General features: G+C 38.4%; 1 protein-coding gene and 1 long non-coding RNA gene across 3 annotated transcripts; one reads left to right on the plus strand and one right to left on the minus strand.

Annotated features, from left to right (window-relative positions):
* Positions 1 to 155: 155 nt before the first annotated feature.
* LOC113008487 (uncharacterized) lies at positions 156 to 4,826 on the plus strand. 2 transcript variants are annotated; one of them, XM_026145934.2, is made up of 13 exons: positions 156 to 258; positions 614 to 651; positions 949 to 1,033; positions 1,133 to 1,223; positions 1,364 to 1,452; positions 1,533 to 1,660; positions 1,755 to 1,806; positions 2,646 to 2,743; positions 2,845 to 2,981; positions 3,065 to 3,130; positions 3,318 to 3,364; positions 3,530 to 3,678; positions 4,397 to 4,826. In XM_026145934.2, the coding sequence occupies exons 2-13, from the start codon at positions 627 to 629 to the stop codon at positions 4,570 to 4,572; spliced, it is 1,143 nt and encodes a 380-aa protein (XP_026001719.1). In that variant the 5' UTR covers positions 156 to 258; positions 614 to 626; the 3' UTR covers positions 4,573 to 4,826. The 2 variants fall into 2 exon arrangements, with proteins under 2 accessions (XP_026001719.1, XP_080151926.1); XM_080295800.1 differs by lacking the exon at positions 156 to 258 and having other exon boundaries at positions 411 to 651.
* On the minus strand, positions 4,728 to 6,618 carry LOC145423399 (uncharacterized). The gene is made up of 2 exons (XR_013904452.1): positions 6,199 to 6,618; positions 4,728 to 6,146 (listed from the first exon to the last, which is right to left on the minus strand). It is a non-coding gene; the product is annotated as an uncharacterized LOC145423399 (long non-coding RNA).
* Between the last annotated feature and the right edge of the window lie 7,590 nt (positions 6,619 to 14,208).

Genomic DNA, 14,208 nt, shown 5'->3' on the forward strand with positions numbered 1-14,208 from the left:
GGTGTCAGAAAAAAAAAAGTCAGGTATCAGAAAAAAAATTGTCAGGTGTCAGACAAAAAAGTTGTCAGGTGTCAAAAAAAAAATTGTCAGGTATCAGAACACAAGGTACCAGAGAGAAAATCTTCCTGCAGGTGGCGCTGTTGTCATGTCCCACCCGAATTGATTTCCAAATATGTCATCAACGTGTGACCGTGGGAGAGCGTAAGGTCATTGACCTCACCGGAGTTTTACCGTGGTTCAGGCTCCTAACGACACAAGGTAAGTTTAACTTTTTCTCCCTTTTGTTCATATTTTTGCCACAGTTGTGTTATATTAAGTTGCAGTTATGTTGTGAAAGTTACATATCAGAGACGGAAAGCCAGTTTTGTACGAAACCAAATCAGTACTATTTTTGTCTGGCTAATTCATTCTAGCTAGCGACAGTGGTGAAACGTGATTCAAATTTAAACTGTTCAGTAATTGTTTTGTATACATTTCAGCAAATGGACAAGCTGAAAGCTCACGAGCAGCCTGCATCCTTTCTGTCGCTCTTTTTCTTTATTTCTCTTTTCTATATTGCTACTGTCGGGATATTTTTTGATCCCGATATGTTTTTTTCTGTTGTTGTTTTTAGACTTTGCTGCAATATGTCATCTGACGATGATGAAAGGAGTATCCGACTCTGTTCCCATGACTGTACCAAAAATACTTTCTTTTTTTTTTATTAAAAAAAGAGCATTAAAAATAAATGACTAAAGTACAACTTATTTATTAACTACTGTTCACCTCTTTCATATCAAAGAAGTGTATTTTTTGCTACACATGTTTTATTTGTGGACACTGAATAGACGATGCTTTTAGTGTAATTGCCACATAAAAAGATTTAGTACTTTACTGGTTAATTACTTATGTTCAGTGTAAGAGGTGGGTGATCAATTAGACTGTTGTTGTTACACTTAACCTTTCAAGATATGATGATAATAACATTGTTCAACAAAGGCTTAAAACAAAAGGAAATCAGCTGTGCACTGAATTCATATGGGCATAAAATAAGGTAAGTCTGCATTTCAACAGTTTCCGTGACAACTCTCTAAAATGACAAAACATGCAGTTTGCATTTAATATAATGTAAGTCTGTGTTGTCTTTTAACAGTGAGAGGCATCTGAGACGAGTTTTAAAACTTCTAGGGTTGAAGCGAAGATGCCCCCAACGACCTTTTACTGAAATCCACAAAGCTGTGGAGGTAAGCGTTAAAACATCAGTGCAAAAAATATATATTTTCCTGAAGTCTGTGTCATGAGCTATTGTAGAAACAATAAATGTTATTTTCTGTAGTGATTTAAAAAAAACAAACATTCAATTGTCTGTTTGTTTGTTTTTTAGAGTGAGATGAAACAGTGGTCTCCTGAACAAGGAATCAGGGCAATGGTAAAGCGGGTAAGGGATGTCAGAGGAGTGCGGCCTTGTTACAGGTTGGTTAAATAGTGTGTATATGATCAAGTGTTCTCTTGTTTTACTGTTGAGCTCAGAGTAAAATCTATTGTTACTGTAGAGACGATGTTGCTAATATAATGAGGTATATGGATGCAAGTGGTCTTCAGAGGAGATCTCCTGGAAAGAAGAAAATTCCCCGTCGGAATTACATCAGCCGTGGTCCAAATGACACACGGCACATTGATGGTATTTATTTTATCTTTTCAATTAACCTTCCAAACATGTTTTGATGGTACTTCTGTTGAAACAAATTGTAATTATTATTTGTTGTTTCATATAGGCAATGATAAACTGAAGTTCTTTGGAATGTGGATACATTTGGGGATTGATGGGTAGGTTTGAATATGGCATTCGCTACTTAATTTATTATATTCAGTGATAGTACAAAGTTGCTTCAAGATAAGGATGTGCGGTAAACTGAGGTGTTATCTCTCCTGAGTAGTCTAGGGCAGGGATGGGCAAGTCCAGGCCTCGAGGGCCGGTGTCCTGCAGGTTTTAGATGTGTCCTTGATCCACAGCTGATTCAAATGGCTAAATTACCCTCACAACATGTTTTGTAGTTCTCCAGAGGCCTGGTAATGAACTAATCATTTTATTCAAGTGTGTTTACCCAGGGTGATATCTAAAACATGCAGGACACTGGCCCTCGAGGTCTGGATTTGGCCAAGCCTGGTCTAAGGGACCAAGATAAAGTATGAATAGTGAAGGAGGATTCAAGATGGCGGTTTTTAAAAGGCTTATTTCCTGCTAGTCTTAAAGTTCCATTTCAGACTGGCAGTTAATTTCAGGGAGGGCCAAGACCAACACAACAAACAAAACATCCCTGATATAAAGTAAACAGAATTTAACTCCAAAGAAAATAAAATGTACAATTTACGATAACCTACCTAACCAACACATAAACAGGAGAATACAAGGGATTACAAAACAAAAGGCAGCTCTCCCCTCGCGTCAGTCTGAACACAGTCAAGAGTCACATTCAATTCCAAAGGCATGTAAGCCTACACAACTATGGCAGTCAAAATGGCCGGAGGAACCAGAAACAACGCCTAGACATAATACAATGGAAAACCAGCATACTCTTGGGGAATGTAACAAAACCCAAACATAGTGCCAAAACATGATTAAATCATATGTACAAGTGGCCACTTTTCTGTTTCTTTCTTTTCAGATTTTCCAGGAAGGTTCTATGGCTAAAGGTGGGCACATCCAACCGCAAGCAAAACTTTGTGGCCAGATACTTCTTTGAGGCTGTTCAAGAACAGGGTGGTATGCAATATACTAAAAAATGGGGGGTTAAAAAAGATTACATTTTGTTAATAAATTTATTTTTTCATCATTCACTAATTATCTTCAGTTTGTGTCTTTAGGCTGTCCTCAAATGATTCGGGGGGACAGAGGAAAGGAGAACCTTGTTGTGGGTCAAATGCAGATGGCATTTCACATGCGAGATCTTGGGAATCAGGCATGGAGGTGCTTCAGAATGGGGACATCAGTGCACAACCAGGTATGTCTTTAAGCTGGTAAATGACTATTTCTAAAGTAACAACCTGACAACAAAACTGATAATGTCATGTTTCTGTTGTTTAGAGAGCTGAATGTTTCAACAGTATTTTAAAGCGGACATGGATTAAGAAATGGCTGACAACATTTGAGGTAAAGCAAATCTTTCACCTGTAAAACCTATTAACAAAGAGTAGCCATCCAAATTTCGTTAAACATACGATGGATTAGTTTATCTGAAAACACAAGGCCAGAATCTGTGTTTATGTACATCTGTACCTTTTCACTAATGAAATTCTCACCTTCACAACTTATGTCTTTTTCAAAACAACATGCGTAGGCCATGATGGAGTCTGGGATCCTTGAACTGGACAATCCTGTGCACATGTAAGTCAATATTTTTAGACATGAAAAATAATCAAGCAGCAGTATGAAAGTATGTGGTCTAGGAATGCCTTTGTTTTTTGAGTACTGATTAAAATTTAGCTTTTACTTATTCTACCTCAAAGAAGCAGATGAACATATTAATTTTTTAATTCTCCTTTTTCATAGCAACTGCTTGCAGTACTCACACTTGCCACTGCTTCAAAGAGACTTAAAAACGGAGCAAACAGTTTGGAACACCCATGACATCCGCAAGCAACGCAATGCACCTGGTCCATTTGGGAAACCCGACCTTCTGTTTACCTCACCACCTCCTGGTATGTCATTTGAAAGCCTGTGGGGTTTTATTTTTTTGTTTGTTTTTTAACTTTCATTAGTTTACTTTTACTTTGATATAGCACTCTTCACAGGATAAAAACCACAAAGTGGCTTCACAATAATATAAAACAGATAAACATAAAACAGCACAATCGAACATACAGAATAAATGCAATCAAGGAAACGTAATGATGGAGGCAGAGCATTCCATGACCTGGGAGCCACCGCTTTGGAAGATCTCTTGCCTCTGGTCTTCTGGTGGGACTACTAACAGCCATTGATCAGATGATCACAGGCTGGGAGAGTGAGCGTGGGGTTCTATAAGATCAGAAATTAAGGCAGGAGCTTCACGATTCGGAGCATTGAAAGTCATTACTAAAATTTTAAAATGAATTTTCTAAAATATACTGGAAGCCAGTGTAATGAGCGTAAAACTGTTATAATGTGCTTTCTCTTTTGTGTCTTCCGAAGAAGCCTACTTGTAGTACAATAAGAGATTTCTGAATTTCTACTGTCAATACTAAAATGACTTCATATTGACACCTTTAACTAAAAATTTATCTAAATGTTTGAGTGATATTTCCATCTTTAAGTTTCTGTAATAACATCTGTAAACACTGACTGCTTCTTATACAGGTTCTAGAACAGCTTTGTCATTATTCATTTATTTTTAACATTCAAAGTGAACATCTTTTCAATATTGTCTTTCATTCGCAGGATATGGCAATGTGCTGCACATTGTTGACCCAGACCTTTTAGACTATGCCAAGCAATTAATCTGTGAGAGGGAAGAGCCTTCACTGGTAGCAAACCAGGAATTCAGAGACATGTGCCAGAACATTTTAGAAAACAGCCAGTTTCCCTGCACACCTGATGGTTGCCTTGCTGCATAACTCATGCTAGTCCAAGAGCTCACAACTGCCATGAACAGAAATGCAGTTCCTACACTTTCTACGTTTGCCGAGGCAAATGACATATACATCTTTCTGAAGAGAGAGAGGATGGAAGGTGCACCAGTAAACATTTCCAATGACCAATAAAATCATACAACAGTGTTTGTTAACATTTATTTATCCTTGTTTAAAATCAACAGGTAATTTGAAAACTGTCTGACCAACAAAATGTACAATAAAATGTTGAAATACAATTGACAAGGTGCCATCTTTCATAATGATTCAGTGTTTCATTTACCACAACTTTTGTTAACAATAATGTAGAACATAATTCACATTGAAAGACTTTTGAACTGCAGACTGTAGCAACATTACCACTTGTAGCCATATCGGCTCGTAAGATCAAGGCCTGACTTGAGAAACTTAACAACATCAGATGCGGAAGGCCTTGAGTCTGGGTCATAGCTCACCAAACCACCAAGAAAACTGTTTTTGTCACTGAGATGTGATAGGGCATGTGGTGGGGTTTTGGTGGCCATTAGTGCAGCCAGTTCTCTTTGTTTTTTAACCATCCACGGAGCGGAATCCGTCAGGATCTCCAGATATGTGGCTCCGAGGGACCACATGTCTGTCTGTTCCAGACATGTGGCCTCTTCAAACATCAGTATGCATTCAGGGGCCATGTAAAGATATGTGCCACCAGCTGGACCAGTAGCCTGGGCAGTGAACTTACTCCCTTGACGAAGCATCACAGTGTCTCTTATGTTTGCCATGCCCCAGTCTGTCAGGACTGCCTTCTTAGAAGGGTGGTGAACCTATAAGGTATACATATGAGAACTTACCAGGTTGTCTAAAATTTCACAAATGTTATCAAAAATGTCATTCCAAAGACCACAGCTCATAATTGGGGAAAAAAAAAAAACCTCAAAGCTTTTAGCACCCAGATCACCCAATCACTGCAGATTTATTCTGAGATTGTTTATTATACCCAACATTAAAATTAACAGATTGGTTAATGATCCAACCCGGTTTTATAGTCCTGTGCATTTTTTAATCCCCATTCCACTTAAGCAAGTGGTACAGACTAATAAAATAATAGAAACTTTCAGTTTGTAAAGCCTAAACTTACAACATGTTTGGGAATTTTGTAGGTGTGCAAGAACCAACATATTAAAGAAAAATTAGACTATTAAAGAAACAATGTAAGGCTTCTTACTTTAAAAAAAAAAATCCTTTATATGAATATGCCAGAAAAATTTTTTTCTGACACCTGACAACTTTTTTTCTGACACCTGACAATTTTTTTTCTGACACCTGACAACTTTTTTTCTGACACCTGACAATTTTTTGTCTGACACCTGACAATTTTTTTTCTGATACCTGACTTTTTTTTTTTTGACAACAGACACCTGACAATTTTTTTTCTGATACCTGACTTTTTTTTTTTTGACAACTGACACCTGACAATTTTTTTTCTGACACCTGACAATTTTTTTTCTGACACCTGACAACTTTTTTTCTGACACCTGACAATTTTTTGTCTGACACCTGACAATTTTTTTTCTGATACCTGACTTTTTTTTTTTTGACAACAGACACCTGACAATTTTTTTTCTGATACCTGACTTTTTTTTTTTGACAACTGACACCTGACAATTTTTTTTCTGACACCTGACAATTTTTTTTCTGACACCTGACAACTTTTTTTCTGACACCTGACAATTTTTTTTCTGACACCTGACAACTTTTTTTCTGACACCTGACAATTTTTTGTCTGACACCTGACAATTTTTTGTCTGATACCTGACTTTTTTTTTTTGACAACTGACACCTGACAATTTTTTTTCTGACACCTGACAATTTTTTTTCTGACACCTGACAATTTTTTTTCTGACACCTGACAACTTTTTTTCTGACACCTGACAATTTTTTTTCTGACACCTGACAACTTTTTTTCTGACACCTGACAATTTTTTGTCTGACACCTGACAATTTTTTGTCTGATACCTGACTTTTTTTTTTTGACAACTGACACCTGACAATTTTTTTATCGGGGCCTAGAGCCTGGGGCTTGCTCGGGCCACTTCGGAGGTGGGGTGCCCCCAGCCTCTCGGCCTGGGGCTCGGTCACTCAGGCACGGCTGGCTGCCGGCGGAGCTCACGGGCGCGTCACTGCAACTCCCCCTGGCTTCTGCTCCGCGGCTGCTGAGTGACCCCTCATCTGGGACTCTCCTCAGCTCTTTCTGGGACAGTGGCGCAGCTGCCCCTCTGTTGGTCTTCCTTGGTCTCTTGTGTTCTGGGGGCCTCTGGATGTCTGGAGTTTTGATCTCCTCCATACCTGCTTCATGCCCTGGAGGACGGGGCTGTGGCCCCCCCACACCCTCTAGCAGATCATTACATGAAGGAACCTTTTAAAAAACAAAAAACAAGCGCGTCCATGCTCACAGGTGTACACACGGGTGATCACACCCACAAACTACACCCTTTTTGGCTCCTACCTCAAAGCACACTGTGTTCTGTTGATCTTATGTGCTGCACAATAATGTTTAACATTTAGTATTTACTGTCATATTCCCATATATCATTGTGATGTTGTTTATTCTATTACTCTTGTTCTCTTCTGCTTGCTTTCTTTTTTCTTTCTCAGCAGGTGATCCAGGTGATTGATATATGCATTTTTTTTTCTCTGCCCGTTCTGTTGGTTTTTGTCTTTTGCCCTTCTCCCCCGTCCCTCTTCTCAGCTGTTTCTCTTTCCCTCTTTCTTTCTCCCCTTCTTTCCCCCAGTCAAGTCTGTCCCATATTCAGTAAGTGAAAATAAAATAAACAATAAAAGGTGAATCAAATGGACCATTATGGCAAGGCTGGGATGGTCAATTTGGTAAAGTAAATCCGTTGGGCATCTTTCTTTGCCTTTAGACAACAATTCTGATGGCAAAAAGAGCCAAACGGGACAGGCAAAAAAAGAAAAAGAAAAAAAAAAAGTCGATTACATAATGTACAAGATAAGGTTTCAAAAAAATGCAGAGACATGACTGGAGCATAAATTTAATGGGTTGTCTGTCTAGAAGCTCTCACAGTGAGCTGATCGATTAAGTTCTGTCTTAAAACTCTTAAAATATTTCTGAACATAAAGAAAACAGTCTGATCAGGTTCATGTAGGGTCAAAAACCACTTTTTCCTGATCCTGTGAAAATTGAACTAATGAGCTTTCACATACAGGGTGAATCTGATCTCAAAGATGACGATGAAAGACAGAATAAAAAAATTCAAATTCATTTTTCATCTGAGAAAGTGTGAGCTTCCTTCTCTCCTTCAAAGAAAAAGAAATTGAAAAGGATAATATTTCTGTTTCAAACACTCAGGAGATGTGCTGGAATATTTTTGATGATTTCTTACAGACTTTCCAGTCCTGGTAATAAGAAAGGAAAGCTGGGTTTGTTCCAGAGTTTCTGTGGGGGGTTTACAGATACAATCACAATTATGATTTACTCAAAGATGGATCTTGGCCAACCAAATAATGCAACTGACTTGTAGAGTTTGTGGAGGATCCATGCTGTGTCCTTCAAAGAATTCTCAAATTTAAGCGTAACTTAGGACTAAAAAAATCCATAACAGAAACAGCTTTACACTCTAAATATGAAGTTCCAGATCTTTTGAACATGCAACGTTCATGTTGGATTTACAGGATTTATATTTACAGAAATGCATGGCAGCCAAAATGATCATGTTCATGTTTTGAGCAGAGGTGTGTACTCATCTTAGCCAGGCATTCCTGGCAAAACTCAAACACCAGTAAACAATAATGGGTTGTTACCAACTGTCTTTGCCAACCCAAGTTTTCCGTGCGTGCTCAAAAGAAATGGAGTGTTTGACAGCTGCACAGAGCTCCTACATTGAAATTAATGGGTTAGCTATGTTGAGTTTTAAGTCAATTTTCAGTCATGAAGGTGACTTTTTTGCTTACATAGTAACTTGTGCTGAAAACAAAGCCTGCTCTAAGTAGGTTTAAGTGTATGCATTATGCGACCACCATAAATTATACTGAATAGATGACCTGTTCCAGGCCAAATGAGTGAAGCAAGACTAATGGGTTAATAAGGCATGATGACTCAAAGTCAGACTTTTCATTGTCATGGTGTTGGCAGTGTTTATCTGCTGAAGTCACCATAGTAACATATACTGAACACATGACCTCATCCAGAGCAGGCTATGTTCAGAGTTTGAGTTTAGCATTGGCTGTAAGAGCCTGAACTGGAGCTGATAGAACACATCAGAAAATCAGACTATTTGTAGGAAATATTCGAGCAGCAAATTTAAGTTCACTTTGATTATGTGATTCTTACATTTCTAGAATATGAGACTGAGTCAGAGCTAAATATCAGAGTTTTAATGATTTATTAATTACTTTAACGGCTTTTAATAGCCATCTTTCAGTCTATATTCCAGGTATTCACAGTTGGTCAACCCCTACTAAGCTGGGTGCACTCTGAAGTCAGACAGGAAGCTGATCTCTGTTCCTGTTGGCAGCTGCTGACTCAGGTTTTAAGAGTACATGGGTCTGTACCACTGCCATATACATTTTTAGTATAATAATAGTAACATGCATCTTTGCCAAAGGAAAAACAAAATGCACAAACAAGCACAGCCTCACTGCTGTTTCAGGTTTTACATTTTCTCTTCATTCTGTGTGTTTCAAATAGACTAAAAGGTTCTCTCCTGTATGGGGCACTACAATTTTAAATCCTGCTGGATCCTAGCGCAACCAAACCGAATAAAGTTGTAATTTTTGGTTGAGGAATTATGTCTTTGAATTTTCAAAAACAGGGTCATTACCAGATTCTTTTGTAATGAAACAATCATGCGTGCCAAGAGTCTGGAGTTTTAAGCGTCAACAAATCAGTACACCTGTAGAGTTTGCTGATTAGCACACTACAATCGAGACAGGACAAACTAATCAGTGAAATCAGCTGCGTGTGTGGTTGGAATATAAATCTGCTGACAACATGTGCAGACATGCTGTAGCTGTTTTCTCCAGTGAGTTTATGTAAATTTGACAGACAAATCTCTTCATTAGCTGTATGATGTCACGTGTTTTCAAAAATCTGTCAGATGTGTGAAAATCTTCCAGCGTGTCCCGAGGCTTATGGAACGCAGCACGGAGGCATCCTCCAAGTCATCGCTGCTTATCCTCCTGTTACCTGCGTTGCCCCTGGATACAAGAGCAGTCTCTTTTCTTCTCCTGCCATCGTGCCCTGCCTTGTATTCCAAGCACGCACCCACAAGTGTGTGCGATTATATGTGGTAGTCAAGAGTGTGCACATACGAACACAATGAGTTTCACATATTCACAGGGGACAAAAAAAGTCACATGCATACATCTACGTAATTAAACACTTGCATAGCCGCTAAAGGCCAAAAACGTGTACAACAGGGGAACATTTTAATCATGCACACAAGATTTATTGACAGACCTGTCTCCATAATTGAGCATTAGAAGAAGTGAATGTACTATAATGTGGTATTTGCATTATTGCCCAGTAAGATCAGGGAACTAAGACATAAGTAATAGAAGTAACAATGTGTCAGATTCTTTGTTTTCACATTCATTGTGATACAGAATACTAAGCACTGGTAGGGTGTTTCATTGCCTTAAAAGAATGTAAAGGGGAAAAAAACACAAGGTCTGACCTCTGACTTCCTCCCCACTCTCCTATTGGCTATTGATGTTCTGTGTTTGTCATTGGCTGGAATCTGAGGACTATGTAAGCGACTGAAGCTGCACTTCATGGCCTTTGGTCATGGTTGTGATTGCTTTGGTGTCAAGTGTTCAAGTACTGCCTGTTTTATTGTTAAGCCCATGTTTCTGGCTAGCTTGATGTTGATTGTTAAGTCAAACTGATTTGACCTTTGTCTCTCTACTTTCTGTTACAGTGCCCAGAGGAAGCTTGTCTGGGAAACCTGCCATCGCCTTTTGATATCTGTCCTTTTCTCCTATTTTACCTGGTTGATAGGAGGTTGAAGTACAGGTGTTTAATTTTTTTTGTTGGGCTAAGTTAATCAGCCGATGGTTTTTTTTTTTTTTAATAAGGACTGTTTTGTTTGCTAAAATCATAACAACAGAGCCATAATAAACCTCTGTAGAAGTAGTGTTCAGGTTGCTACTCTGCACTGTGTTGGAACATGGCATTGAAGACGATAATAGTGAATGAATTGCATCTTTAAAATTAGTTACAGCACTTTCAGAAAGACATCTTTTGTGATCAGATCTATCCCTACTGCTGTATAATCAATTATTGTAAAGTTTAATTTTATTAGGAAACGATCTTACAAAAAGGGTTTGTAAGGGAGTACTGTTAATATTCAGCTTCTATGCTATAAGTCAGATCTAGAGTGTAATTAAAGTAGTGGGTTGGGTAGATGACAAATAAAACTGTTGATGAGGGTGAGCATCGGGCTTTCAAATGAATTAAATCTCTGTCTGGGTCTTTGGTTGATTAATTAGCTGGAGTGAAAGATTGCTTCCACTCCCCTCCTTCCTTGGCCTGTGCTTTGAGGATTCTGACAGTTAGTATGACTCAGGGCAGGTTATCTATTTATTTATTTTTTCATTTAAACTGACATAAGTATCCTGCTGTAACCAGATTTCTTGAAGGCAGAGTAAATCAATTTGTTGATCAATTTTCTAATTTAAATTGTACTAACAGGGACATAGAGGCCAGAGACCCAATGTTTAATAATCCACATTTCACTATTTTACTCATGGTGGAGTTTTTGGTAATACCACATTGTTCTTTCTTTGTGATTTTTATTTTTTTTTTTATTTTTTTTCAGTGTTTAAATAGTTTTTTGTTAGTTTGTTTTTTGTTGGTTTGGGAGCAGATATGTCACACCCAGTCCAATTGGGGAGGGGACCAGAGAAAAGTCTGACATTATTTTGGCAAAGTTACACACCGACTCAATATTAATATTAGTGACCTTCAATTGACATAATTAGGTGCCATTACTGCTCCAAGATGAATTCTAATTTTACTGAATTTCCGTTTATCCTTAGCCAGCATTTTCAGGATTCATTCAGAGTCACCTGCTCTGGACCCTGGAACACAATTTGCCATTGTTGCTGGTGTCTTTAGGTTCACATGTCTCATAAAAGAATCACCAGTAATCAGAGTTTGCACCTTGGCAGGAGTGTTGCAGAGTGGGGAAAAACTATGAGATGTGAACGTGATGGTGGTGTACCACAGGTACATTTTTTGATTAGTGTTCTACAGAAAATATGAATATGTATTTTTAGTTACTTATTAGTCAACTTGAAATTGAAAAAAAAAAATTCTTGCTTGTCTTTGCAGGGTTGCTCATTTATATCATAATCTTTCATCTGCTTGCTGCTGATTATCTGAAGCCACCTCTGTAACGTTGTGCTCCCAGAGCTTCAGCTTTGCTGACGTCTCCTCCTTCTGGATTGCAGCTTCTTTTATATACTGTAGCTGCCTACAGTATATGTTAGCCAGCAGCAGTAATTAGTTATTGAGTCAATGCTACGCAATGTAATGCAAGGTGACGGGTGCAAGGTGAAATGTTTGGATCTTCATCAGATGTATCATTTCAGTGGCTATAGCATTTGCTGTAAGTAATTTCCATAGCTTCAAAAGAGTCACCTGGAGCCATAAAACAATATTAGAAATGCTAATGCTACATAAGGAGATGAGCAAGATTCCTCCTACAGCTGATAAACACATAATTTAACTACACTGAGATGAGGGCTGTGTGTGTGTGTGTGTGTGTGTGTGTGTGTGTGTGTGTGTGTGTGTGTGTGTGTGTGTGTTCCACTACTCCAAAACTGCTGTAGCAGCTGAGACTGCTGAAAGCTGAACATGAATACTTGATGTACACACAACTTGAGTGTGAAACACAGGATTATGTTGTGGTTGAAAACACAAACCATCACTGAGTGATGTGGTGAAATGCCACAAATTGTGTGTGAAGCTACATTAAAAGCAATGAGCAGACAATGAAGTGACTGTGTGCAATGTGATTACAAATTTAGATGGTGTGGTGTTTTTCAAAGACTTCAAAGCAGACAGCATAGTGCTTATGATATTTCATTTTATATAAAAATGATTTGTATGCACCATAATCAATACTAAAACTTTCTTGGAAAGTATTTGAAAGTTCTTTTTTTTCACTCGGCCTAGCACTCCAAAGAAAAATCACTTCACTAGCATTTTATCTTTCTATTATCAGAAATGCCAGCACTACTATTAATTTACTGCAGTGTCATGTTTCTATCCAGCTGAAAAATACAAGTCTACCACTGACTCTAGTATTGCTCTCACCAGCTTTTGCAGAGAGTCTCTCTTTTTAGCAGCTAAATTTTCTCTTCATTTGCTGCTCTATAACTCTATCTGCCTCCTGGCAAATGGTTTTTATATCCACTTAAAAAGCAGATGCCTGCTATGTCTGTTAGAAAATTTGCTGGAAAAATGTGCACATGATATCGTGTCGTGTCATTTTGATGCCTTTTCACTACTTGAATGTGTTTTTATTGTGTTACATTATATGCTAAGTTATTAAAAGGCCAGGCTGTCTAGATGGTGTACAATGACAGAAAAAAGTGTGATTTGAAGGGTCTATATGAGAGAAGTGTTTAAAGCAATGGCTGGAGAGAGTATAGTAGAATTAACAGCACTAACTGCAGACAGTTATTTAAATTATTTACACAAGTGTCCATGAGAACACACAAAGAAAAAAATTAATCTGATTATAAATGCATATGAGGAGACTTCATTTGCACAGTGGCAATGTAATGTAACATATGCTTTGCCCATCAAGCAGATAATAAAAGCGTGTGCTGTTTCTGTGATTGCACCTATTAAGAGAATATAGCAGTTTATTAAGCCCTTTGGGGGCAAAAAAAGGGAAATGCTACATATAATGGTATGATTAAAAATGCAGATTTAAAAACTGATAATTATTGAGCCAGCTATGCTTTTGATTTAGGTAATAAATCCCTTGAGTCAGTGTTGAGCAGTTATTATATAATTATAGAAAAATTACCATTTATTTTTTGGCTGTAATACACTGTTGTGTATCATGATAAGCCACTACCTTGACTGTTTATGGTACTCTAGCCTAATTATTAAACTAAATCATCAATGCTTTTTTCTTTATTGTTTCATTCTTCTTGGCTCAGTCACTTTGTAGCAGGTAATATATCGGATAACGTATATGTCACGGTTCCCGTGTCTCTCTGGTTGGCCCACGCTGGCTACAGGTTTTGTTGTTGTTGGTTTTGGTTTTTTGTCTCTCCTCCTCCTCTCTGCCTGGGTGGAGCTCATTACGGGCTCTCACTCTTGGCCCACGCACCCGTGTGATGGTGTCCACCTGCGGCTGATCTGGCTGATTTCCCCAGCTGCTATTTAAGGCAGTGGCACAGAGCAGCTCACCGCTGGAACGTTGAACCACCTGAGTTCGTGCTCGCGGCATATTCAAAGAAGAATCGCTTACATGTGTTTTATGTTGTGGAACTAACCTTGACCTTCTGTCTGTAGATTCTGGACCGAATCACCGGACCTGTCCAAGTGGGGCAGTGTGTGGAGTGTTGGAGCGAGTGCGGCTGAAGAGGAGTGCGTGTGTGCGG

This window comes from Astatotilapia calliptera, chromosome 22 (genome assembly GCF_964374335.1).
Source record: "Astatotilapia calliptera chromosome 22, fAstCal68.1, whole genome shotgun sequence".
In the NCBI taxonomy this organism is placed as follows: Eukaryota; Metazoa; Chordata; class Actinopteri; order Cichliformes; family Cichlidae; genus Astatotilapia; species Astatotilapia calliptera.

What these genes read in the sequence shown, in the direction of transcription:
- LOC113008487 (XM_080295800.1), top strand. Translation starts at nt 483, where the DNA reads ATGGACAAGCTGAAAGCTCACGAGCAGCCTGCATCCTTTCTGTCGCTC. An exon ending in ATCTGACGATGATGAAAGGA is followed by an intron (nt 652 to 948) that starts GTATCCGACTCT and finishes TAACCTTTCAAG; the next exon opens with ATATGATGATAATAACATTG. An exon ending in GGACATCAGTGCACAACCAG is followed by an intron (nt 2,982 to 3,064) that starts GTATGTCTTTAA and finishes TCTGTTGTTTAG; the next exon opens with AGAGCTGAATGTTTCAACAG.